The following is a 27,624-nucleotide window of genomic DNA, read 5'->3' on the forward strand; positions in this document are numbered from 1 at the left end:
ACAGAAAATTTCCATCATTACCTTGCTTAAATCTTTCAGTGACTCCTCACTTCCCACAGCACAAAGGCCAAACTCCTCAGCAAGGCTCTCTGGGCACCTCCCAAATCCAGCAACCCCCCTTCCCCAGCCTCATCTCCTACCACCACTTCCTACACCTCTCAGCTCAAGCCACACTAACCGCTTGCAGCACCCTCAACAGGCTTCATATGCCATTGGGATTCCCTTCACCATGGCCTACCGAATGAACCCCTCCCCTATTCCACGTTTCTGTTCTATGTGTGGTGGTTGAGAACCTGGGATATGCGTCAGACTGCCCAGGAGTGAATCCTAACCAGGTGACCCTGAGCATGTAACTTCACCTCCTGCTGCCTCAGTTTCTTCATCTGTAAATGGGCACGAAAGACTAAATTCATAGAATAGTTGTGGGGATGAAAGGAGATAGCCACAAAATCTCCCGTTTGCCTCACTGGGGCTCCCATTTTTCTACATACTTCAAATAGCTCCATTCCAATGAATTTCAATTATTGGTTTACATGCCTCTTCCTCCAGGGTTTCTCAACCTATTGACATGTTAGACTGGATGATAACTCTTTTTTTTTATTTTTTTATTATTTGTGAGGAAGATCAGCCCTGAGCTAACATCCGATGCCAATCCTCCTCTTTTTGCTGAGGAAGACTGGCCCTGGGCTACCATCTCTGCCCGTCTTCCTCTACTTTATATGGGACACCGCCACAGCATGGCTTGACAAGTGGTGCGTGGGTGCGCGCCCGGAATCTGAACCTGCGAACCCGGGGCCGCCACAGCAGAGCGCGCGCACTTAACCGCTACGCCACTGGGCCGGCCCCTGGATGATAATTCTTTGTGATGAGAGGCGATGCTGTGCCTGGTAGGATGTTTAGCAGCATCTCTGGCCTCTGCCCACTAGAAGTCTAAAGCACCTCTCCAGTTTTGACAACCAAAAATGTCTCCAGATATTGTCAGATGCCCCCTGGAGACAAACCCCTTACCCACTAAAAACTACTGCCTGCAACTCTGAGTTCCTGGAGTAGTACTATTAACAGCAGCAGCAGCAATAGCTATCTTTTTTTGAGCACTCGCCATGCACCAAGCATAGTTCAAAGTCCTTTTCATAAATTATAGAATTTAATCTTCTCAATACCCTAAGGGTGGCGGATTTTAGACACATTTTATTGATCATAAAACAGGATCACAGAGAGGTTAGTAACTTGTTCAAGGTGTGTCATATTCTCATCTGGTCCATCCCCAACACCTAGCATGTTACCTGATACAACCAGAGTTCAACAGTAATTTAAAGAATGAACAGATGGATGGATGGATGGATGGATGGATGGATGGATGGAGCGATGGATCGATGGATGAATGAATGAATGAGACAGTCTCCTCCATAACAGCAATCTATCTTTCTTCACTTTTCAGGGACAGTGAGGCTTCAGTCTCCTCTGGAATCCCACGGTACCTGTAGAGTAGTTTAATTCATTGGAAAATCGCTCCCCAGGCATTGCATGGGGTTAAGCTGTGCTGGTTACCCTGTTGTTGCTATTAATAACATAAATCACACCTTCCAACTTAGCTTTAAGAGGCATCACTCAATCCAGCCAAGAGGCCTGACTTTACCAGATAAATACCATAGATCTAATTTTCTACCTATCAGTCACTCCTTTCAGTCTTTGGTGAGATACAATAACACTATTTTTCCAGCTTAGAATACATCACACTGAAAACCCTCCCAAATACTATGTTTCTTATGAGCACTATATACAGTGCTGCTCAGAAGCATAAAGTGAGAGAATGCTCCCCTGGTCCATAAGTGTGGACATTTTTATCCTATGAAAAAATCAATGAACTGAAGGGTAAATCATAATGATGTGATTCTTGGTTGACACTGGTTCAGCATTTAAACCTGCTTAACCTACAAAAACTGTAGATAAACACAAGTATAAATCCTTAAATCAGAGTAGATGGAGATCTTAAAGTATCACAGGTCCAGGACTGATAATGGATTCAGGGGTAAGAAATAGAGAAAAGCTTTCTGTTAGGGAGCAAGGAACTCCAATGTTTTTTGAGTTCTGCTAAAATTCCAGAAAATGTTAAACATAAAGCAAATGTTTGAGAGAGAGTTGAGCTTATGATAAAGCAAGACCTCTTTAAAGGGCTTGTAGACTCATCGGGTGAGGCAGGGTAAAGTCAGACAGACCTCACTTTGAATCCCAGCTTTGCCACTTTGGTGACTGGAAAGTTACTCAACCTCTTTTTAGCATCAGTTTTCTCATCCTCAGGAAAATGGGCATTATAATACCAACTTAGAGTGCTGACAGCAAGATTAAATGAGATAATGGGCGTAAGGTGCCTAGCTCATAACATCTGCCTCATAAAGGGTAGCTTTTTTAATCTTTATAAAAATGATCTTAAGGGCACACACATACACGCACACACTTCATTTCACAGAGAAAGCTTTGAGGTCAAAATATGGGATGGGTCTTAATGGCAGTACCGAAATTAGAACCTCTACACACCCACATCCTGCCCTTCATTCTGGCCTCTGAGCTCTTTCATAAAGGAAAGAGCCAAAGAATGGGCAATACAGAAATACTGTATTAATAAACAAATGCATGAATAAGCTCGGATATCTCATGGCATCACTAATGTTATAGATTTAGTTTGATATCTCATTCCAAAAGCATTTCTCTATTGAGCAATAATTAGATGCAAAGCAATGCATGGGCTGTACATGGATGTAAAGATAAAAAGACATGATCCCTTTCCTCAAGACCTCACTGTCTAAGGAAGGAAATTCAAGTATGAATCTAGATTCACATCAGACCATCTTTTAGGTTATTATATGTGTTGCAACTAAATAAAAAGATCACAACAACATGTATAAGTGTAATTCCATTCTTAGTTAAAACTACTCCAGAATTATTTCCTCCATTCTCTATGGCCTTCCAGGCCTTAAATCTGGCACAGATTAGTACAGCACTATCATCACCACATTTGGTAGCATTTTCTCCTGAAAAGAAAAAAAAAGACAAAGCCATCCAAGAAAGAGTGATATGCAACACTGCCCTTGGGTTTTAGCATTTAAAAGTTTTATTGTTTAACAAAAATTGTAGGGCATAGATGTGAAATCTTACTTACTCCCAGGGGAAAAAAATGTGTATTTTTACTTATTTAAGAGTCAAGTCAGATTATCAAAACTAATTTAAAAGTATACGATTACTACAAAGGTGCCAGATCATAAGTAGCCTCAGAATTCCCCTACGCTATCAGTGTAGTTTGAAATAAATACGTACATACATAATAAATCAGCCCAGTCTTCCAAATCTTACAGAATCCTAGATGGCAGTAGCCATTAGAATTTAATGCAGATAATCCCAGAGCCAAAAGGAATTGTGGAAGCTATCTTTTCTATCCCTCTGCCTTCCAAACGTTAGAAGCCCCAGAAAGACAAGACTCTCCCTTGCCTCCATAAACGTCACCGCCTTCCACCATGACCTACTCTTCATGGTTCAGGAGGGTGTGGAGGAAAGGAAATCAAACTTCAGCCTAGAGGCAACCATCCTCCTCACCTCCAAGGTGAAGCCCTCCAACTGGGCTCCCAACCATTTTTCTTTCCTCCTCCTAGGACTCAGTTCTCTCTGCCTTCCACAGACTTGTCAGGCTTCCTGTTTCATTTCCTCCCATGACACCACCTTAGATGACTCTCTGCTCTCCCACAGCCCTTCCCAACCACAGCTCACCCCTGCCAAGGCCACTTCCGCCCTCTGCTTTCATTGCCTTGTTTCTATAGGTGGTAGCCCAAAGTTTTCTGCCGCCATGTTTTAATGGATCCTTTTTCTTTAATATCTAAGGTATGTAAGGGCCTTAGCACAGTGTGTGACACACAATAAGTGTTCAAAAACAGCAACCTTAATTATTACTATTACTGCTATCCTTATTATTTCATCCCCATAAATCCACCAAAATGGCTCTCCCAAGTCACCAACAGCCTCCTCATCTCATATCTGGTGGCCTTTTCTCTACTCCTTCCTCATTCACCTTGTGCTGGTTAATACATCCCTGCTTATTTAAAATTCTTTCTTTCTTTGGCTTCTAGGGCATCTTTGGCTTCCCCAGCATCTCACACAGACTTCAGAACCAGGAAGTTAATCAGCATACATAGGTGGACTTGAATTTGAAAACCCAAAGCCCTTTTGCCTGCTGCTGTCTCTGCCACCACATCCAAAATCAGGTGATGCAGAACACAGCCTGCTCCTTTGTTGGGGCCATTGCATGTGTGCCCCCCCGCTTCCCCCACATCGTCACATGCCTCACTCTCTGGCTGCTGTGAGGTCTCAGCTCAAATGTCACCTCCCCACTGAGGACCTCCCTGACCATCGGGAGCATCTCAACCAAAGGCAAAACTCAGGGACCCAGAAAGACAAAATGAATACTGTCCTCTCTCCCCACAGGTTGTTCTACGGTTGACTCACCCCTGCTCACCTGGATCAATGTCTCCAGCTCCTGTGGGCTCACACAGATATGATCCCGCAGGAATTCTGCCTTCTCCAAGGCGATGGTATTCTTCTGGCTGCTCTCGAAGGGCTGCTCCAATGCCCGGAAGACAAGACCGCCAGTGACGAGGTAGACCACCACGACCACAAAGATAGCAACCACTGTTTTCCACTTCATGACGGTCTGCAGGCCCCCCTGGGAGGTGCCTTCCATCCTGGCTACCACCGTGGCTCGGGAGGAGATGGAGAGGCGTGGGGCCGGGTAGTGCCCGTTAGTGGCACCCTTGGGCTGACACACCGGGGGCACTGCCGCAGGAACGGCCACTGAGAAACAGGGTGGGGGAGAGGGGAAAAGAGAGCTTGTTTACAAATGCAAAACACAAAACTTGTCAGAAACAAACTACAGATCTCTTTCTCAAGCCAGCTCTCAAATGTGAGGATTAAAAATTAGTTCACCAAGTCCACATTGAGGGAATTTGATCAGTTGCTAGGTGCCTGTTTGAGTTCTAAAAAAATAAGACCAGGAGTCCTAGTTTTTTTAAAAAAAAATTATTATTAATTGAGTTTGAAATGCTTCTACTTCTCTACAAGGGTCCAAATTTGAAAACCATGTCTCTGTTATTTATAATTCATCTCTTCCCTTAGCTTCCTGGTTTAAACAATGTGTAAGATACACTGTAAATCATCATATTTGAAAAATAGACATACTGCTTAACTTGGAGAGGAAACAAATAAGACAGGGATTCCCAGCTACTGAGGGCTAGGTGATACCAAGCGCAGAGAAGAGAGAACAACCAGCAAGTTTGAAAGTCTCTTTTATCCAGGGCTGTGGTCATAAAACAAAAAAAAAAAGGGAAGGATAAGCTTGCTCTAAGGGAGATGAGTCAAAAATCAGACACAGTAAAGAAAGTTTGGGTTTCTGAAGACTACTAAAGGTGAAGAAAAAGAAAGGTGTCCGTAATGAGGGAATTAACTTGCTGTCCTGAAAAAATAAGAATAATAAAATAGATACTAAACATATTCCTCAATAGAAAACGCGATGACTTAGATGTAATCACTCCTGATCTATTCATAATAGAATTTTTCTTCTATTTTCTTCCAATAAGAAGCCATTGGAAAGGAAATTTCCCCTGGTTTTCAGAACACATCAAATTCTCAAAGGTCCCTGGTCTCTGTAAGGGCAATTTCATTACCTTGGAAATAAATATGTTAAGCTGGAGGCTTTTCTGGAACGGCAGGAAGTTCAGGGTCGTGTCGCACACATAATGCTCTCATGCATTTCAGAAATCTGCAGCAGCGCACGGCCGCTTCACTTCGATTTTGTTCTCCCTCTATTATACTAATGCTTACTATGGCCTCTGTCATGGTGCAGCCTGGCTGCTGTGTAAATAAGATATTGAGACAACAAACCTAATTACTGAAGTGGGGAAAACAATTCCACTCGTGAGAGCTAAACTGCTCAATCTCTGCCCAGGGAAACTCGGGGTAAATAAAAGCGCAGGAATGTCACTCCTTGTTCAAAACACCAATGACCCCAACACCAGCTGGCCAGAGGGGTGGCCACCTCGAGGAATCTAGGTTCGTAAACATCTTCCTTTCCTCCTAGAGCCTCAAAATCGGCTTTTCCCTTTGGAAACCAAGCTGAACATCAGCCTTTCATTGTATAATATTCCATCAAATAAAATCATTAAATGTTACACTTTCTTCTGATTTAAAACGAACACAAAACTCTCTGGAATCTCTGATTGAAAGACTTGACAATTCAGCCTGGGCACTATGTTCTTGCTAACCCTTCCCTAAAGACGCTACATTCGGGTTCCCACTTTCCATTGTTGATACTGAGAAGGTGAGCCTTGTCTAGGGTGGCTTTCTTGCAGCCTTGCCCGCATTTCCCATTCATTCGACCTCCTCACTGTTATCTCAATGCCTTGTGCCTCTCACCATGCCCATGGCCACCAGCCTCATCCGGGCCAGCATCACGTCTTGCCTAGACCAATCCAGCAGCCTCTTAAGTGACCTCCCCGCATCCACTTTCACCCACCTTCTGACCCATAAGTCTGGAGTTAAATGCCACTTCTGGAAGCACCTCCTCCCCTCTCCCCTGCTCCCTCTGTGGTCAGCAGAATAATGACCCCCAAAGATGTCCACATTCTAATCCCTGGGACCTAGGTTACCTTACACGGCCAAAGGGACTTTGCAGATGTGATTAAGTTAAGGATCTTGAGATGGGGAGATTACCCTGGATTATCCGGGTGAGCCCAACGTAATCACAAATGTCCTTATATAAGGGAGGTAGGAGGATCAGAGAGAAAAAAATGCAAGGACAGAAGCAGAGGTCAGAGTGATGAGGCCACGAGCCAAGAGATGCAGTCAGCCCCTAGAAGCTGGGAAAGACAAGGAACAGATTCTGCCCTAGAGCCTCCAGAAGGATCCAGCCCTGCCTACACTTTAATTTCAGCCCAGTGAGGTGGATTTTGAACTTCTGAACTCTAGAACCATGAGATAATAAATCTGTGTTGTTTTAAGCCACTAAGCTTGTGGCAATTTCTTACAGCAGCGACAGGAAACTAATACACTCCCACTAAATTAGGTCTCCCTTGGCCCCCACTCAATGCCCTGTGCTCTCGTTAGAGCCTGTTTACTCGTTCAGGAGAACAGGCACCATGCCTACCCCTCACCTCTGTACCCCAGTGTCCTGCATGGTGCCTGGCACACAGAGGGTGGCCAATCGATGATGGTTGATTAAATGAATGAAGTATGGAAGGAGGGAAGGTGTGTCAGCATATCCAACACACACAATCTGGATGAGTGGTGTTAAGTGGAAAACAATTTGACATTCCAGCAATGCTGAATAGCAGGTCCTCCAACACAGCAGTGCCCTGTTCACACCTCCACAGCTTTATGGGTGCTCCTTCTGCCAGGAGCCCCCTCCCCACCTGCATCTGCCTGGCAATCTCCCACCACCCTCAGTCTCAGCTCTAAGCTGCCTCCTCTATGAAGTCGTCCTGGACTCTCCAGGCAGACTCGGCATGACCATCTCCCCACGAGCCTATGAACTCCTTGGAGTCAGAACGCTTGTCTTTTAATCATTGGATCTCCATATCTTGCCACAGGGCCTGGCATAGAGCAAATGTCTATTTTCTGTTGTTGTTGTTGATACCTCTTTCAGACTATAAACAAAAGCCCCATCAGCATCACCACCACCCTCAATAACAAGCATTGATTTAGCACCAAATGGGGCTGTGCTGTGGTCCCTCCCAGCTTCAAGGTGTTGACAGTCTGCTTAAGGAACATACTCCACAGCACCAGGTAACAAACACTAGGATGAAGCCTCACCGGGTGACAAATGATGGCCTTGAACATGGAACCCAGTTGGAGCCAGGTCTCCTCCACTGACCTGCATCATGGATGGTTCCAGGGCTTCTAGCATCCTAGAGGCTGGGCAGAATTGGGCTTGAGAAAGGTCTTTTCAGACCAGTTCCTTGTGCCAGTTTACTAACAGACTGTCCCTGGGACCAGAGTTTGAGCCAAATCCACCAACTCCTGAGTTTCCAAAGCACCAGGAGCAGAAACCAGAGATTCAGTCCCAAACCCATCCGTGCCTGGGTGACCTTGAAACCGTCACTTAGTTTCTCTGTTTCCTTATCTGCGAAATGTGAATAATAACAGCCCCCCCCTTTTGTTTTTAACCCCCACAGGGTTCTGGGGAACAGCAGACAAGCTGCCCTGGTTTACTGATTAGAGTGTATTTGTAGGTATCAAAAGTGCTGGCAGGGACCAGAAGGTCACAAAACCTTTTGTGCATTTGACTAAAACCGGAGTTGATTGCTTTAGCAAAGATGACTGCACATTTCGATGGCTGGAAAAAGATTCAGTTTGCACCTTTTCCTTAAGTTGGATAAGTTTTCAAAAGGTGTTTTAATTAATCCATTTCCTCTCCTCAGAAACCATAGCTGCTCTCACTCTAATACCAAGTTGCCTTGTGACCTGGGATGTGCCACTGGAGCGCTTCATGCCTGAAGCCAGCAAAGAAGCCAAATCGGCCAGATGATGATGACGGTGGTGGTGGTGATGGTGAAGGTATCAGGAGTTTCCACCACTTCCTGGGCACTTACTTTGTGCCCATTGCTCTCATAAACACTTTGCTTACCTCAGTGCATGTGGTCCTCACCTTGAGGTATTATCCCCCTGCCTGAGTCCAGGTCCTCCCAGAAGCAGACGCCAAGAGGAGATTAAAGGTGCATGCATTTTATTAGAGGAAGCGCAGACGTGAGAGAAAATGGGAGGGAGCCAGGCCAGCACAGCCATCAGATACACTGTGAGCCTGACTCCAAGTAAAGGAGAGAGGGAAGGAAGGATGAGTATAAGCGTCCTAGACCATCTTCAGCCTAAGGAAGGTTCAGCATGGCCATCAAAGAGTTCTTGAGCCAAAGATGGCCACCTGGGGAGTCCTGTGTCTCTCAGTCAGAGGCCTGCCTGGGATCTCTGCCACATTCAGTCACCGGCTGGGAGCAGCCCATGGGAAATGTGTCCCCAGTGCAAACCCACAGTGGATTTCAGAGCAGCAGCTAGGGCTCTTGGTCAATTACACTCCCTCCAGTCGGAGGCCTGCAAGGCACAGGCCTGCTCATGGCCACCACACATCCCCACTTCACAGATAAAGAGACTGAGACCCAGAGAGGTTAAATGACTAAGCCGAGGTCAAGTGGCCAGAAAGTGGTGGAACCAGGATTAAAATCAGAATAATCTGACTTCAAAGTCAGTTCTCCTCTGGAGCGTAGGAACAGAAAAAGAGGAAACAATGAAATTCCAGGTGGAAAGGGCCCTTTTATCCAAAAATGACAAAGCCATTTGTCGCAGACAGGCATAAACATATTTTTCAGTGTGTGAGATTGACTGCTTTAGTTTCCTAGAGGTGACAGAGATTTTTCCCCATATATTGAATCAATAACAGATGGGTCATATAAATCATGGCTTGTCATACATCACGACTCCAACAGAAAAGTTTCTGGCAGCAAAAGTGCTGCCAAGAATCGAAGAGAAAGGAAAGGTTGGAAGACAATATCCCTTCAGTTAATTTTTATTTTGAAATATTTCCTCACAAATGTTAGCCCATTCCATTCCTAAATGTGTGTGGATATGAGGGCATGTGTGGAAATCTGCTTTTCCTTGGTTGAATAAGTTCTTTGTAATTTTATACTATTCAGGCTTTCTCATGCCCCACACACTTTCTTTTTTTTTTTCTTTTTTTTTCTTTTTTTGTTTGTTTGTTTGTTGCAGTAACATTGGTTTATAACATTGTATAAATTTCAGGTGTACATCATTATCCCATACACTTTTCTGCATCATCCATTCATGCACTCAATCAACAAAGATTTCAGTTTGTCGGGCACCATGCTTGGCACCGGGAATATGTAAATGAATAAGACACATCCCCGCCTTCAGTGTTAGCGGGAGAGTTGACAAAGATCTTATGCAGGCGGGAAACCTGAAATGCAGCCACCTCAGAGGTGCCACTGTCACACAGCAACATGATTCTGTCTATTGATCCAGGCAAAGTACAACTGTGATTGCAACACGCTGGGGAGAGGCAGAGAACACTCGCCCTCTCCCCAGTCCCCCAGGTCTAGAATCGTTCCAGAGCCACCTGCACCAGCAGCTCAGAGCTTCCAAAGAGCCCAGGTTACAGCTGAGCCTGGAATCCCCAAAAGGCTTTCCTGGGCATAGGCAGACTTCAGGCCGGTGCGGAGGGTGTGTGTTGGGAAGAGGGGAGGAGAGATGAGGAGCAGACAACTCCAGCCCCACGTGCCCGCAGTTGTCACAGCAGCTGCTTTCAGCCATGCTCTGCCTCTGAGAAGAGCAGAGAGAACATGTGTGTCCCCTCGGATTACAGATACCCCGACAGCCAAACCTTGTTTCTCCTGCTTCCACGTGACAGCTGTACCTTAAAGGGAGCAAGCTCCTTCTGGTAAGAATGCAGTGACGCTCAGTCTGCACACACTAAACGAGCAAGCCATGTCCCCAGACTGCTGCCACAGAAAAGGCTCTCCCTCTGGGTGTAATCACTGCCCTCTCCTTCTAGCCCCTCTAAAACCTCAGGCTTTGTTTCCAGATGCAAGAGACCAAAGTGTCATGAAATTCCTGGGAACCTATACAGACAGAGAGCTAATACAAGAGGAAGCAAGACTAAAAGGGGAAGAAGAGGGAGCTGAGAACATGCCCACCTTGACTCACACCCGCCCCCGCCTCTCTCCTTAGTCCAGACCCTGGTCTTCTCTCACCTGAATCACTGTGACAGCCTCCAGGCCCGTCCCCCTTAAATCCATCTTCCACGTGGGGGCCAGGTGGCACTCTCTGAAGTGTGGATCTGATCACATCCACCACATATTAAGCTCCTCTAGGCACCACGGAGATTCAGAATAAAGTGCAGTCTCCGGGGCTTCCACCAAGACTCCCTTCCAGGACCTGGCGCCTGCCTGTCTCCCCAGCCTTAGCTGCTGCCACGCCCCCACATGCAATCTCCGCCCCAGCCAAACCCAGCAGCACCCAAGTCCTTGCATGCTGAGCCACCTACTGATGCCGCCCTCTGGGCAGCCTCAGAGAAACAGGTCTTGCTTCCCAGATTCCTTTCTTCTCCCAACTCTTCATCTGGCCTCCTTATACTTCAAAACTCACTTCATGTGTCACCACCTCCAAGAAGTGCTCCCTGATTGCCCACCCCCCAGTATGATCAGACGCCCTTCCTCTATGCTCTCTGTATGTCTCAACATGGAGCTTAGCATAGTGCCTACAACTGGAAGACTCCTAGTCACAATTTGCTCCTTTCCTGAATTCATTCATTCATCCATCTATACATTTGCCATACACCGGCATTTATGATATCAAGTTCACACATCTGCCCAAAAGAAAATTTGACTGCAGAGTTCATTGAATCTAGTAGATATGAGCATCCCTGGTACTACTGTGTCTTTTTTCCCACAGACAGACATCCAGAATCAAGTTAAAATTCTCAGAAAGTAAATAGTCCAAGGAGAGCCCTTTCTGGTTTGTTCAATCGCTAGAGAGGACTAGAAGGGGACAGAGAAGTAATTTACTTCACTGTGCTCCAAACATAGCTTTCTTGTTCTCTTCACGAAGGTCTAGAAGATTTTCTTTTACTCCTGGGTACAAAATATTTGTTAGGTAAAACAAAAAAAATCTTTCTCTTCTCAGGACTGGTAAGCAAACGATTTCTCCTCATCTTCCCCAAATCTCTTGTTGTATTTATAAACCAAGGGCCTGGCACAAAGTCAGGGGCCTTCACAGGCAGACAGGGCCCAGAGTACAAGGCTCTTAGGATTGGAGAAAGTAGGGGAGGGGTGGGACATCAATGGTTATCCAGTCCTGCCCTCACCACAGGGCTGAGTTCCATCACAGCCCCACTGTCCCCAGGGAACATTAGGCAGGGCTCCTAAGAACAAGAGTCCTCTCTCCAGGCTTCTGTCCAGGGACAGGAGATGTAGAATTGTTGGGAAGATTCAATGCAATAACGTAGGGCATGTTGCCCAATGCCTAATTCGAAGCAAGTCCTCAATCCACATGAGCGCCCACATTATCAGGCAGTGGAGAGGACCATGTAAGCTATGCAAATAAACACAACAAAGTGTGCAGATGCTGTAGGAGACATAGGTAGGGCTACAGAGAGACACAAAGAAGGAGTGGTCAAAGAGGAAACTGGAAAAGACTTCACGGACAAGGTGCCCACTGGTGTACCAAGAGGGTTAGGCATCCACCAGAGGGCGAGAGGAGGCAGACCAGCGAGACGGAGCAGGGGGCACAAAGACTTTCAGCTGTGAAGCAGCCTGGGACGACTGGGAAATTATACCAAGTCTGTGCGTCAGAACTACAGGGTGTGAAGAAGGCTACACCAAAATAAAGCTGGAGAGACAGGCAGGGGAGAGCAGGGCGGGTCTCGTAAGTCATATTAATGGGTGTGGAAGCCATCAAGGCTAACACAGAGAAAAGGACCATGGGATCCGGTTTGGGTTTAGCAAACTGACTCTGGCAGCAATGCGGAAGATAGACAGATCAAGTGAGAGACTGGCAGCCGGGAGCACGGGTAGGAGTTTACTGGAATAGATTAGGAGGGCCTCAACTCAGGCAATGGGATGGAGAGGAGGGGCTCAGAGACAAGGGGTGTTAAGGGAGTAAAATCTATGGGTCTGGATGATTGACAGAAAGTGCGAAGTATGGAGAGGGCAGGGTCTGGAATGACACCCAGGCATCTGGCTTGTAAGAGCATGGTGTCCTTCAGGACAGAAGAGGCAGGAGGCTTGGGTTTGCAGTTCCTGTAGCACCTCCAGGTGGAGATTTCCAGTGAGGCGTAAGGGAGTGGAACTCAGGGGCAAAATCTAGCTGGAACCCTAGATTTGAGAGCAAGGAGAATACAAGTGGTATTGAAGCCGCAGGACTGGATGAAATAGTCCAGAGGGAGATGTAGAATGAGAAGAGAGTAGAAATGATGCTCGAGCGAGCAACACTGAAGGGAGAGCAGAGGGGGGAAACGCATAAAGGAGAATGAGAAAGATCGAGAGAGGAAAGGGGGAGAACCAGGGTGTGGCTTCCTGGGCATCAGAGATGGTCCATCTTGTTCCAGGGTGTGTTTCCATCATTCTCAAGGCCTGGTCTGCAAGAGGTCTCAGTGTGTGTTTGCTGAATTGATTGCTCTCATATAGCATCATGTTTCTGTTATCACCATTTTCTCTCCTTGGCTGCCAGGAAACTTTCTTCAAAAGAGCCCCTGTTCCAGAACTTCTGGGTATTTGGGGTTACTTCTGGTAGCAGGTGGGATGCTTTTATTGCTGCACTGAAATGAACCCTCACTCACCCACCCGAGCACAAAGAGCCCAGGACCAGAGCTATTCCTTGCATGAGCTGAGCTGGTCAGAATAGCCCTGCATTTCCCACTGGACCGCTCAATTTGGGATCTGGGCTGCCTACTTCGTGGTTCACCCAACAGACCCCAGACTCTGCCACACTGGCGAGATGGACTCGTCTGTCTTGACTCCACAGTGAAGACCTAAAGGTACACAGCCATGGCCGGGGTTCTTTTGTCTTGTTCCAAAATGTTTCATGAATAACATATTTTGTCTCCTGCCATAAGTTTTTCCCTTCATGATTTAAATTAACTAGAGCCCTTTTAAAAGGAAAGATTTTTTTCCCCTCCCTTTGGGATTAAAAATAATATAAGCAGCTGTAGTTCCCAAAATATCTCCTTTAGCCTGGGGCCAAGAGTTTTAAATCTTATTGTCAGGGTCCATCCCTTCGAGAGAGGTTTGCCTTTCCCAGGTGTCTTGTCAAAAGCAGTTACCTCTGCTCACTGGTTCCAAGCAAGGAACCCCTCCCAACCAGGCTGGAGCCTGGTGATCCTTCTAGAATTTCAATCCTGCTCCTGCTTAAAAGTCCACAATTACTCCGATGGCTCTTTACACGGCCTCCAATGTCCCATGTGCTCAGGGCGCATCACTTCTCCAGCCCTACCTCGCCCCCCACGTGCCGCCTCCAACCCCAACAAACTCCCTTCACTATCAGCTGTCACAAACACATAGATGACAAGTAGTTGTACCCATCTAACCAATTCTTTTTACAGATCCATAGTGAAAAGCATAACTGAAAAATATGTATTAACCCATTAGGGAGAAAGATCCTATGATTTAAGTCTATAACCCATGCTACTGCCTAATTCCCTAACCTTAGGGAATCTGTTCATTGCATCCCACTCAATAATGGTAAAAGAAGTAGCTAGAGGTACTTCAATAAATTCCATATTTATTAGAGCATAAAATACATTGAAGTGATAAGTGCACTAACGTTTTACAATGATGAAAAAGGAGGTGGCACTTAGAAACTTGCTGTGTCATTCATTCACTTATTCAACCAATGCATGCCAACTATGTGCCAGGAATAATATCAAACTCCACACTCAGTGTCCAGGCTGCCAAGCCACCATCTACTGGGAGACCGAAGGGACCAATTCTTTTGAGAAGTGCAAGGCCAGTGAAGCCAATGGATGTAAGCCTCCCTCTAGCTTTGATCTCCCTCCATGTAGCTTTAATCTCTCTTCTACTCTCTGCTTCCTGTGCTCTGATCCAACCGTCCTCATCCTCTTCCATCCCAAACCTTTCCAAAGACACCTCAGGACCTCCTGCTGCAGAACTGAAGACCTCCCTTACTTCCTCGGCCTCTGCAGGGAGCCTTCCTCCACCTTCTTCGCTGATATCTGGGCTTCCCCTGAGGACACTGTCCTCTGAGTGTGGCATTCAGGTAGAGGTTGCTCAATATCCCTCACCCACAAAGTCAGGGCCACAATGCCTGGGAAACCAATACTCCACACTCTTGTGTCAAAGCCCCTATTCCTTTGAGACCCGAGCCCTCTGGCTCCTCCACTTCCTACTCTTCCTCATGGTGGTCAGTGTCAGATCCGACTTCTCCACTTGATTCCCTGAAGGCTTCCATCCACGTCCTACTTTCCTTCTGAGTGACTTCAGTGCCCCACAGACAATCCTTCCAATACCCGCGCCTCCCGTGTCCTTGATCCCGTCGCCATTACCATCATCTCCACTCCACTTCAGCCACTGACTGAGGTTGGGATTCCCTAGAAGCAGATCTCGAGACGAAGGTTGGTTTGCAAGTGATTTATTTAGGAAGTGCTTCCAGAAGAAGCCCATAAGGGAGTGGGGTAGCAGGGAAGTGAAGGGCAAGAAACCAAGCAAGGAAGCGATTCCAGGGGAAGCCCTGTCTCTGCCTGAGCCCAGGGGGAGCTCTGCCGCATAAATTACTCTCCGAGTCTGTTCCACCTTGAGGCAAGGGAGCTAGGCTTTCGTTCTCTTATCTAGTCAGGCACTGGCTACAGAAAATCTCTTGGGCAGGCATATAAATGCCCAGAAGCAGCCTGGAAAGAGGCTCCAAGAGGCCAAGGAATGTCCTCTGAGAAGACTGTAGGTACACTAGGTACGCGCTGCAAGGGGAGAAGCGCAGCCTCTGGAGGACGGGTGCGCAGGGCCAGGAAAACAGATGTAGGCGAGCTGGTGGAGCACTGACTTTATCCACTACAACTGCCTCCTCCTGTGGCCACATCCTGAACGCCGTCACCGCGAGAAACGTCGCTGCCTCAGAAATACCCCATTAAGGAAACCCACTGCTGACTTTAGCATCCTACCCTTCCTGCTCTCTCCCTTAATTACTCCCTCATCACATCCTGCCTCTACTTTCTCGCCCTCTATCATGCCCTCCCTATGTTCTCTTTCTTCCTTCCCCACCCAGCTGAGATTCCAGGTTCAGCACTCTTCAGCCAACAGGCTCAACTCCTTTCCCTTCTGTCCTTTCCTGGAACTAACTGGAAATACTCTCCTCTGTGTTATTCCTTCTCTCTGCTCAGAGTCCACAAGCAGGCTGCCGAACTCTGCTAGGAAAACCGAACAGCCTCTAAATCCACAGTCTCCTTCCTCAACTGGCCCTCGATGCCACACAGCAAGCTGCCCTGTATCCCTGCTCAGAGACGGCAGTCAGGATAAATGTCATGAAGCTATTCAGGAGTATCTTATTATACACAAACCTGTAATTTTATACGGGAATCCCTCTGCAAGATAGATATTTACGCCACAAAAGGATTTTCTGCAGAAAGCATTTAACCAGCAAGCTGTGTGTGCATCTAAAGTGGGCTTTGGTTTATATTTGTATCTTTTTAAGAACAAACCATGTATGTAAAATGAAGTATACCCTCACTTTGCCCTTCTCCCAGGGTCAGTGAGATGGAGTCTCAACACACCAGTACGTTCTGCTTTGCAAACCGCATCAGCCGTCTTCATTTGTCAGTGTAGCTGCTCAATGCTCCTGGCTCATTTCATAGTCACTAACACCTCCTACAAAAAACTTAGACGGAAAAAAAATTTTTGAGATGGTTCTTCCTTCACTGTGCCTACTAAGTCGCAAAAATGAATGAGATCCATCAAAGGGGGAAACCAGTTTCTACGAAACCCCCTACAAAATGGCTTTGGCTTTCAGCATCACCCTCTGGACAATTTCCTCTAAGGTGGCTCCTCTACTGCAGTATCAGTGCTGCTGACATCAGCAACAATTCCGTGATTTACTGCCAATGCAGCCATCAGGCTGGGAGTGAGCGCTCGGGAGAGGAAGAGAGAAATCTGAAAAGGAAAAGAATACCCACATCATTCCTCACGAGGCTGGGGGAGACAGCGATGCAGAAAATGTACAAATCCACTTCTCTGAAGACTGAGAAGTGTTCTGAAATATTGTTAATAGCTCTAGTTAGTGAAGTCTTCAAGGAATCAAGAGACTTACTAAAAAACTGGGGAAGTAGAGCTAAAAAAGTGGGGAAGTGAAGCTTCAATAAACCAGCTCAGTGTGTTCCCAGCAACACCTAGTCTGGGGGATAAGATGCGGTCTGATGAAGGCAAGAGTCAGTGCTGCCAGGAAATCCCAGGGCTGAACCAGCCTCCAGGAGCCTTTTCCACGCCAGAGAACTGCTGAACGTAGGCTGGACCTCTTTACTAGACCAACACCTCACTCCGCCCCCAAAATATCTGCAGTCCTTTCTCGCTAGTAAATTCTCCTGATGATAAATTCCTCCAGATGCCCCTTGAACATGGAGCATCTCTGAATCATCCATAGTCCCAATCCCAGTGCACAGCATCCCAGAGAGAACTCAATTAATGTTTACCGAATGGATTCAACAAATGGTTGTCAAGCGCCTATCATGCTTCCGGCACCAGGGGCCACAAAGGTGACGGAGCAGAACCCTGCTGTCCAGGAGCTAACCGAGGTAAAAGGATGGATGAATGGAGTGGGGCGTGGTGGGTCCTTCACCTCCACTCCCATGTAACTCAGAAAAGGCCAAGCACTCAAGGATCTAAAGAAGGCATCCAAAATCTCAGAGAGAAAACAGATCCTCACATGGAAGACATAGAAATCTGCCAAGCTGCTACGCTGGTCCTTCAGCTGCTGCCCAAGGAGCAAGTCATAAAGCAAGGGTGAACAGAAGTTTGCCCCGGTGTTGTTTTCAAGGGATAAATCCCTCTTCCGCACTACCATCTCCTTATAGACTCCCAGACCCAAATGTGTTACCCAGGCAAACTCTCCATGTGAAGAGTTAGTCACAATTAAGCAGCCACCATAAACACATGACCTTTCAAGGAACTGCCCGGTTATCGAATCATGGGACATTATTTGAAAACCTACAGCCAAAACACAAATTAGATATTGAATAGTGGCACATAGTAGGGCTCAATAAATTAGTGTAAATGAAAGTACTGCTTTCAGCTTGCCATGTAAACGAATGTTAACTGTGGGTGTGAGAGCCTTGTAAACAGCAGAGCTTGGGGAAAAACCACAAGAGAAAAAAACCATTTTCATAGGTAGTTAATCTAACCTTTGGGTTCTTGGGTTTTAACCAAGGAACAGAATCTACATAGCAAATCCAAGCTGATATTTAATTCGTCATACGCTTTGGGTTCAACCCGAACTTAATTGCTTTGAAATTGCCTCTGAAGAGGTAATTTGAAACAGTCTTGTGGTTATGTCTCCTCCACCTCATAGGAAGGAAGAGAAGGAAGGCATAGAAATTGGTATGACCAATTAAAATAGCAAATGACTCAGCCTGGCTGTCTTGGAATTTGTGGGCATTTCCAAGAGTTCCCTGCCATTTAAAGATTATTAATGGCTCTCAGAAGCCAGCTGCATTTAAGCTGCTATAACTGAGAGGTGCCCAACTCAACAAAGCCATTGGCTCCACAGCCACAGAGCTAAAGTAAGTACGTCATGAGGAAGAATGGTCCCTCGAGCACAGCCAAAAGTGCCACACTACTTAATTCATTGAGAACTTCCATGTGGGGTCCATTCCACGGCATTCTCTAAGTGGTATCCAAGTAGTTTCTCTCCATTCAAGTCTCAGTGTCAGCTAATGTTCCCCACAGCACATCATGTAGCTTCTCTCAAACCAGCATTTGATGAGAGCTGCTCTGTGCTCAGCAATCTGTGAGCTGCTGTGAGGGAATTTAATAGAAGCACTAACTGTCACCAGAAATAACACCCCTCAAAGTTGGCATTCCTCATTGGCCTAGGTGGTTCAACCCAGAAGCAGATCATATGGCAGCTTCTACATGACAGTCTAGTAAAGGTAGGGTTGTGAGATTTGTGTGTGTGCTAAAACTCATGTAATAGAAAATTCACCATTTTAACCATTTTAAACTGCACAATTCAAGGTGGGCCACCAGATTCAGCAAATAACAATACAGGACATCTGTTAAATTTGAATTTCAGACAAAAAACAAAAATTTTAGGGTAAGTATATCCCATGTGATATTTGGGACATACTTATACCCCAAAAAAATTTCTTTATTTTTTCCTGAAATTCAAGTTTAAAGGAGTGTCCTGTATTTTATCTGGCAACCCTAAGTCAGGCAGATAGGAGAAGCACAAACATCAACCACCCAACAAAATCAGCCAAAAATGTAGGTAAGCACTACACTCCATGACACCGATCAAAAACTATAAAAATGACAGGCTTCCACCTCTGGCACCCACCAAAACTGCTCTTTTCAGGATCTCTGCCATCTCCATGTTGCCAGATCCAGTGGACACCATCATGGCCACATTCGACCTGGTTGCTCAGCAGCACTCCACACAGAAAGCCTGGCTTCTTCTTACAATGCTCTCGCTGTTAGCCCCTGTGACAACAAACTCTCGAGACTGTCCTCCACTCTCTGTGAATGGATCTTTTTAAGTCCATTCTCCAGATTCCTCTTCCTAAAAATTCCTCAATATTGGACTATTGTGGGCTCGTTCCTGGGCCCCTTTTTCTCTATATTCTCTCCCTGAGTAATCTCTTCCAGGGCCATGGTTTTAAATACCACCCACTTGCTACTGACTCCCAGATTTTATGCACAGGGAAGCAGCAGGCAGAGGCCAGCGGGAGGCAACTCTGGGATCTGGGTGCAAAAGCCGCAGGAGCCACAGGCTTGCTGGGGGTCCCACAGCTCTGAGCCAGGTGCTGGAGGTGTCCAGAGCCCTCCTCTTCTTCCTGAATAATGAGGGAGCTCTGCTGGCCTATTCGGGTTACAGGATACAGATGCCCGGGTCACCACGGCCATCACCAGTAACATCTGGACCACCTACGACGGGAACAGGAACCAAGTGTTGAATGAAGACAATCTCAAATTCATCCTCATGGACTGCACAGAGGGCGGTGCAGCCATCACCCGAGTGGCCAGCCTCCTGCTGTGTATGTATGCCAAGGAGACATGGGCTTCAGAAGGCTCAAGGCCAAGGCCCAGACCGTGGTGCAGTAGCTGGCAGAGCCGCTCACCCACGTAGTGGCATCGTAGTGAACACTGGTGGAAGCTGGGGTCAGAAAAGAGAGATAACCATTTGGAGGGGCAGGGCCCCCTGGGAAAACCTTCCCGGACTGTGTGGGTGTATGGAGCTTTATTTTCCAAGAATAAATTTCAACTCCTGGAAAAAAAATGTCCTCTGACCTCCAGCTTCATGTATGTAATGATATGCATTCATATGTGCAATTACCAACTGTTCAGTTTCACTGGGCTATCTCAATTTTGTCTCACATGTAGCAAAGCTCAGTTGTACTTGATTGCTGACCCAGCCAAAAAAGAAGGCTCCACTCCAAGATGGTATTAACATCCACCCAGTTTCCTTAAGCCGAAAAGGCCGGATCCTGAGAGGCAGCCTCTCTTTGGTCTCCCTGTTCCTCCCTCATCCCCCACAGATCTGTCATTTTTACCTCCAAAATAGACCTGGAAATGACCCCCTTCCCTCCTTCTCCCCACCACCACCATCGGTGCACACTACCATCTGTCTCCTGGACATCAGCCATAGCCTCGTCACAGGTCTCCCCACTCTCACTCTCACCCATACCCCTCATCCATTCTCCACAGAGAGGTCAGAAAAATATTTTCAAAACATAAATCATATCATACCCCTCCCTCTCAAAACTTTCAGTGCCTCCCACCAGGGCACCTAGAATAAAATGCAAACCCCTTGCTATGGCCTCCAAAGCCTGACGACAGAGCTCCTACCCACTTCTCTAATTTCATCTCACCACCCTCCCCCCACCAGCTGTATCTCAGCCTTCATGCAGTTTACAAGCGGTCTTCCTTCTGTCGGGAAGGCCCTTCCCCTCTTCCTCCCAAGGCTGGCTCCTGCCCATCCTCTGGGTCTCAGTTTAAATGTTACCACCTCAGAGATGTCTTTCCTGACCACCCTAAATATCTCCTTCCCATTTTTCTCTACCTTAGCAGGTGTCATGATGGTAGTTACATTATTTGCTGGTTTACTGTTGATTAGCCATCTTCCCCAGCACCTGCCCCACTAGACTATTAACTCCTTGAGGGCAAAGACTTTGTTTATTTGCTTCACTCTTATCCACCCACTGCCTAGCATGGCACCTGACACATGGTAGGCATTCAATAAATACTTTGAACGAACAGATGAAACCAAAGAAGAGGTTTATTGTCTAATAATTACAATATTATACAAAAAATATATATATATAATTTTTTACCTAAAAGGAGTTCTGGATATCAGCTAGTCACCTAACCCTCTCCACCAGAGGGTATAAGTAACTTGCCCAAGGCAAGTGCTAAGACCAGGATACAAGCCCAATGTCCATCTAGCTCTAAAGTTTTTGCTCCATCCATCAAGACATCCTGCTGCATTTACATCCTGTTACAAGAAATTCTCTGACAGAGCAGCTCAAACCACAATTCTGTATTAATTTGAAAATTTAACTTGAGTTTCTCAATTTGGTACTAATAAATCCTTCCATAATCTCGAATCTCAATCCTTGGCGTTCAGGGCTGTACAGTCACAAGCAGCATAACGACGTTTCGGTCAATGACGGACCACATATACGACAGTGGTCCCATAAGATTAGTACCCTATAGCCCAGGTGTGTACTAGGCTACATCATCTAGGTTTGCGTAAGTACACTCTATGATGTTCGCACAAGGATGAAATCGCCTACAATGCATTTCTCAGAATGTATCCCCGTCGTTAAGCAACGCATGACTGTATGTAGCCCAGTGGGAGCAGAGAGCAAAAGCTGAGGCATGGAAGACGCCTACTTTTCAGGTATACCCCAGAAGAAATCAGCAAGCAGCTACCATTTGGTCACCAATGGGAGAGTGAACTACATCTCTCCCCAGGATAGTCCATTTAAGCGCAATTGCAGACTGTCTCAAACCAACTTCCTTTTTATTCCTAGGCACTCACCAAACATTCCAGAAGAAATGCCCTAAACTAAGAGCATTGAAAGCACAGAAAGACACTACCTTAGAAATGACAGCCTGTGACACCTTTGTATTCTTACTTCCTTGAAACAAGAATCAAGCCCTCCCATGCTTAAGAACCAACAGAGCTGGAATCCGTGACCTCCTGACAGGACTGCCACACTGCACAACTCCAGGAGACACCACTCACAGCTGTACACGCAGTACACAACCTGCACAGCTGTACACGGCAGCCCTACCTCTTAAAGCCTGCTTCAACTGTCAAGCTTGTGATCTCCCTACAATCCGGACATGAGCCAGAAATGTTCTTGTGCCAGAAAATTCACATTTCCTTTTATCACAAGTGAACAACAGCTGGATGTTTCTATCAAACTCTGCAGTCTGCTAAAGAAGAGAGTGATTGTCATCCTTTAAAGTTATTTTTTAACTCACTTTCCATCAAGAAAACGTAAAAAAGTAAACTGAAAACAAAGATCACAACATGATCCCTCTTTCTGGGAGATATTTACATATCAAATCAGCAGAATAACCTAACAGACATAAGATCTAAATGAAACTGAACTTTAAAAAATAAAGTTTTTTAGTTATATTTTAACATTAATATATTACATATAAATATGTATAAAATATTAAAAAATATATAACATATATATAACTTATAAATATGTTATTATATATTTTTTATGGAGTAATCTCTTTCTCCCTTTTCTATGACTTTTAGCTTTATGGATTTGTGCTTGCACGGGCACTTTAAAGGTTATTTCCTACAGCAGATGGTAATGCAGATTTTGCCAGCAGAAAAGACTTAAGCTAGTGACTGAGATCTTGAGCCTGAAGTTACAATAATGACAGTGCTACTGCTTACAGACCAAATCTTTAAACTAAAAATATCCAACAGCAAGTAGAACAGATCGGAGGTATTCAAACTTTTAGACAAAAATCTCAGTGGAAATCATAGATAAAGACATGGACATTAAATTCCATTTGAAGGAAGGAGGCAGTCAGGAAAACCTAACAGACAGAAGCCCTGAATCAAACTGAACTTTCTTTCAAATGGAAAGGTTTTGTTCTAAAAGCTTAAATTTTAAGTGGAAATTCAATTGAATTGAATAAAATTCAAACAAAGTGGAAATCATAGCTATAGATGTAAAATTCCATTTGAATGAAAGATTTAGTTCTAAAAGTGTGAACATCTCTGATCTATTTCACACTGCTCTTAGATATTGTATATTATATGTTACAAACATAGTATACTAAATATTAAGTATATATATTAATATATTACATTATTATATATTGCATTATGTTATATATAATATAATGTAATGTAATAATATAACAATATAACGTAACATAATATAATAATATAACATATTTCAAAGCAGGCGACATGGTTGGAATTTAGAGTAGAGGCCCAGAGTCGTATGAGCTTTGCCTCCCTCTCAATCCCTGCACTGGGTCCCAGGACCTCTGTGGGCCCCAGAAGATTCATGCAACACAGTTGAAAACCATGAATCTGGAGGAAGGGACACCAAAGAGAATATCCAGAAGTTGGGTTTTAGTCCCAGCTTTGCACTAACTAGTCCTGTCACCCTCAGCGTGCACTGTGGGATCAGAAGACCTGGGTACGCCAGCCTGCGTCACTTAACCTCTCTACTACTTTCTCCCTTATCTATAAGATAGATACAGTAGAGTAATCTGCCTCACTAGATTACACTGCAAATTAAATAATATCATACTCATAGAATGCTTGGTATATTGAATGGCTGTAGTAAGTATTTAATAATTGCTAGTTGTAATAATAATTAATTAATAGATAAGGTCCGTAGAATGAGAAATGTGCTTCTGAACACTGAATGCAACGCTAACTGAATACGTTTGCGTTGAACTCATTTTGTGTCTTGTTTTGACTAGTTTTCTTTTAACTATCATTAGGGATTGTCACTGGCCTTCTTCCTCTCCAGAGACTAGTTAATTGAAAGCCAACTGTATTCTCTTCACCTTTTAGCTTGTTGGCTTCTGGTGGTATCTCAATTTGCCCCCACAGCAATTAGTACAGGTTCTTGTACAGAGTCAGCATCCCCAGTGTTTCTTAAATGAATGAGAGCTTACCGGTTCTAAGGAGTCAACCTCTGAATTTCAGTACAACTTAGGTCAAGAACAGTCAAGTCCTTTAATAAATAAGAGACCCTGACTTCAAAGCATGTCCAAAATCTAGAAGTGTATTGGATCCTTTAAGCCAATTAGCCTCATAATTGGCCTCCTGGTTAAGCCTCAAGGCAGACTGTATTTTTCCTAAACTGGCCGCAACATCTCCCATGCCACACGCTCTTCTCACTATGTGACTTTGGTATTCCTCCAATGAGAAGATGAAAATCTATGCTCCATCTCCTTGAATCTGGGCAGACTTGTGACTAAGGTAGAAGTGACACTATGTGACCTCCAAAGCTGTCATAAAAGACCACACCACTTCTTCCTGGTCCTCTTGGGACACTCTCTTTTGGAACTCAGCCACCACACTGTAAGGAAGCCCAAACTAAGCCATATGGAGAGACCACATGGAGTGGTCCTGTGTAGGTGTTCCAGCCAATAGCCAAGCTAAGATCCCAGCTGAGAGTCAGCATCAACTGCCAGTCACGTGAGCAAGATGCCTCCAGGTGATCTCAGCCCACCTGTCCCCACCTCACCTTCAACACTCTCGACCTGCAAGTCTTCCCAAGTGAGGCCTCAGACATCGTGGAGCAGAGACAAGCCATCCCTGCTGAGTCCTGCCTTTTTCCCTGAACCACAGAATCTGTGAGCACAATAAAATGCTTGTTTTATGCCAGTAAATTGGAGTGGTTTGTTATACAGCAATAGGAACAGAAACAGATTTTAATCTGTATTACAGTAGAGGAATTGCTCATAAAATTGAATCACGGCAAAAACCAGGAACAGAACTCAAGCATCCTATACGTTGACTAATAAACAAGTTGAAACAAGATTCTAAAATAATACTCTTTTTATAACACACCTTACTTTTCCATCTGTTGAAGTGCACCATGCAGAACAAATATAATAGTAACATTAAAATCACTATCATTTATTGAGTGCTTATTACATACCAAGCACTACTCCAGGTACTTTACACGTATTAACTCATTAAAACATCAGAATAACTCTATGAAATGGGTACTAGTATTACCCCATTTTACAGATGAGCAAACAAAGCACGTAAGGACTAAATTAACTTGCCCAAGAATACACCACTAGTAAGCGGCAGGGCTGGGATTTGAATCTAGCAATCTGCTTCCAGAGTGGGTAATCTGATGCCACACACTAGGGATGCTTCTCAAGTCTTATGCCCCGTGAAAAATAATATATGTGAAGCAGCTAGCACAGTGCTTGGCACGTAGTCAATGCTCAATGGCTATTGCTTCCTTCCTTCCCCAACATTGACATAATTTATATCACCACATTTTCTAAAGCAAAAATGATGCCCTTCTAAAGCCAAACGTACATCTCCCACATTTTGTTTCTCTCCTTGTTCATCTGTCTGACGAATTCTACATTTTCATCCCTAGCCCTGACCTTTTTCCAGAACTTGTGATTTTACTGTCTACTCAATATCTCCACTTAGATGTCCAATTAGCCTCTCAAATTTAACACGAACATAATTCAAAGAGAAATCTTGCTTTCACTCATACACACACCCCAAACCTGCCTCTTCCCCAGACTTCCCTATCTCAGTGGCACTGCCTTTCACCCAGGAGTTAAGCCCAAAAGCCCAGAGTCCATCGTGGTTCCACTCTGCCCTGGCCACGTCCACCAATCCAGCGGCCAATCTGGCCTACTCCACCAAATATATCCTGATTTCACCACATCTCCCCACCGCCCCAATCAAAGCTGCACGACAGGGTCCTAACCAGTCAGCCTCTTCCACTCCTGGCCCTGCCCCACCAGTTCACCACACAGCAGCCAGGGAGACTCTTTCTAAAATGTAAATTCAACCCCACCACACCCTTGCTTAAAATCCTCCAGAGGATTCCCATTACACTCCAAAGAGCATCCAAACGCCCTCCCTTAGTTCTCCACATTTTGCCCACTGCCTGTCTCTCCAACTTCATCTCCCACCTCAACACCCTCCAGCCCCACTGGTCTCCTACTTTTTCCAAGTTAGCTCCCACCTCTGGGACTTCACTTTCACCATTCCCTCTGGCTGGAACATTCTTGCCCAGATTCTTGCAGGTAGCTCCTTCTCAAAGCTCAGGGCTCTGCTCAATGCTACCTCCTCAGAGAGGCCTTTCTGCCTTACCACTCCACTGCAGAAAGACCAGTCTCCCCTCCACTCACTCGCTAGCCCGTCGCCTGACTTTACTCTCTTCACAGCTGAAATTGTATTCTACAATTATTTGCTTATTTATTGTGTGTCTCCCCCTTGGAATCTAAACTTTCCATCTAGAGTATAAGATTTGGTCTGTTTTGTTCGTGGCTAGATTAGTGTCTGCTATATCACCTAGATTAGTGTCTGCTATATCACAGATGCTCAATAAATATCTGTTGGATAAAATGAATGAATCCCTTTACTGGACTATAAATCCCTGGCGGTCAGAGACCAGTAATTATTCACCTTTGTATCCCAATTTCTGAGCCCAATGTCTGTCCCACAGTAGGCAGTGAAAGAAAGAAAGAGAGAGGAAGGTAGGGAGGGAAAGTGAGAGAGAGAGAGAAAGGAAAAGTGGAAGAGAGGGAGGAAGTGAAGAAGGAAACACAGCCATGGTATGCCCCTGAATTCTGATTTGTGATTTTATAGATGTAAAGTCTTACAAATATCCAAAAATTATACCCTATGTAGTATGCATTTAATCCGTCATCATTATTGAAAAATAATGGCTCAAAATCGAGACTGTCTGAAAAAGTCAGAATATATGGATGACCTAACTATATCTGCCATAATTTAACAAACATTTTCTGTTAGGCGGTCTGTGAACGTGTCTAAAATGTAATGTCTCATAAGCTCAGGGGTGTAGCCAGAGGGGTGGAGAGAGAGAAGTTGTCCCAGGAAACAAGAAGGCAGAAATCTAAACCGTATCCCCACACAGCCTGCCCCACCAGTGGGAAAGAACCTGGGCAGCGTTCACATGTGATACCGTCTGGGCTCAGTCTTGGCTCAGAGCAAGCAAGGGGTCGGCGCTTTCTACTTTCACCTCATTATCCCCATCCCAGACTCTGGGTAGGCCCTCATAACCTCCTCCCTCCTCTCCTTGTGCTAGCAGCATCTGACGTGCCCCAGGTGAGCTGATGCTGGTCATTCTAGCGCCCAGCAGCTGGGTTAGGTATTATAACACCACTCAATCTAGAATCCAACCTTCATCTCACCTTTGCCCTTCATGTTAAATATCCAATTCCACTGAAGGAAATTCCGGCAAAGATCAAAAATAATGTGGCCTTTAGTATTTAAATGCTTCCCTTCAGATTCACCTAAATATACCTTCTTTTTGCCCTTTAAAATAGCCAGGTGGTTTCTATAATAATCACTAAAGAGGATTTTCACTGGGCTCTTCCTCTTCTATTCACACACCACTACCAGTTGAAGCAGGAAGGACCCCATCAGCATGATGATAAATGATCTTGGGAAGGGACTGGTTCAGTGGGATGATTAACACAAGCTATTAGGTCCTCCTGAAGACAAGGCCACATTTGCCCAATGGTCAGGACCATGAACTTGCAGCTTTGGACACGGTAGGGATGGAAGAGATGGAGTATTTCCCTCCCCTGGGAACTATGCCCACTGGCCCTGAATCGCAGCCACTTGGGAGATCTGCTCTACTGA

At 45.3% G+C, this 27,624-nt stretch overlaps 1 protein-coding gene across 1 annotated transcript in view; it reads right to left on the reverse strand.

Moving 5' to 3' along the window:
- Positions 1-27,624, reverse strand: part of KCNK10 (potassium two pore domain channel subfamily K member 10) — a 123,040-nt gene that overhangs the window by 61,037 nt on the left and 34,379 nt on the right. The window contains exon 2 of the mRNA XM_058567491.1: positions 4,502-4,836. Within this exon, the coding sequence (XP_058423474.1) occupies positions 4,502-4,836 (335 nt within the window). The remainder of the gene's footprint in view (positions 1-4,501; positions 4,837-27,624) is intronic.

This window comes from Diceros bicornis, chromosome 24, assembly GCF_020826845.1.
Source record: "Diceros bicornis minor isolate mBicDic1 chromosome 24, mDicBic1.mat.cur, whole genome shotgun sequence".
NCBI lineage: Eukaryota > Metazoa > Chordata > Mammalia > Perissodactyla > Rhinocerotidae > Diceros > Diceros bicornis.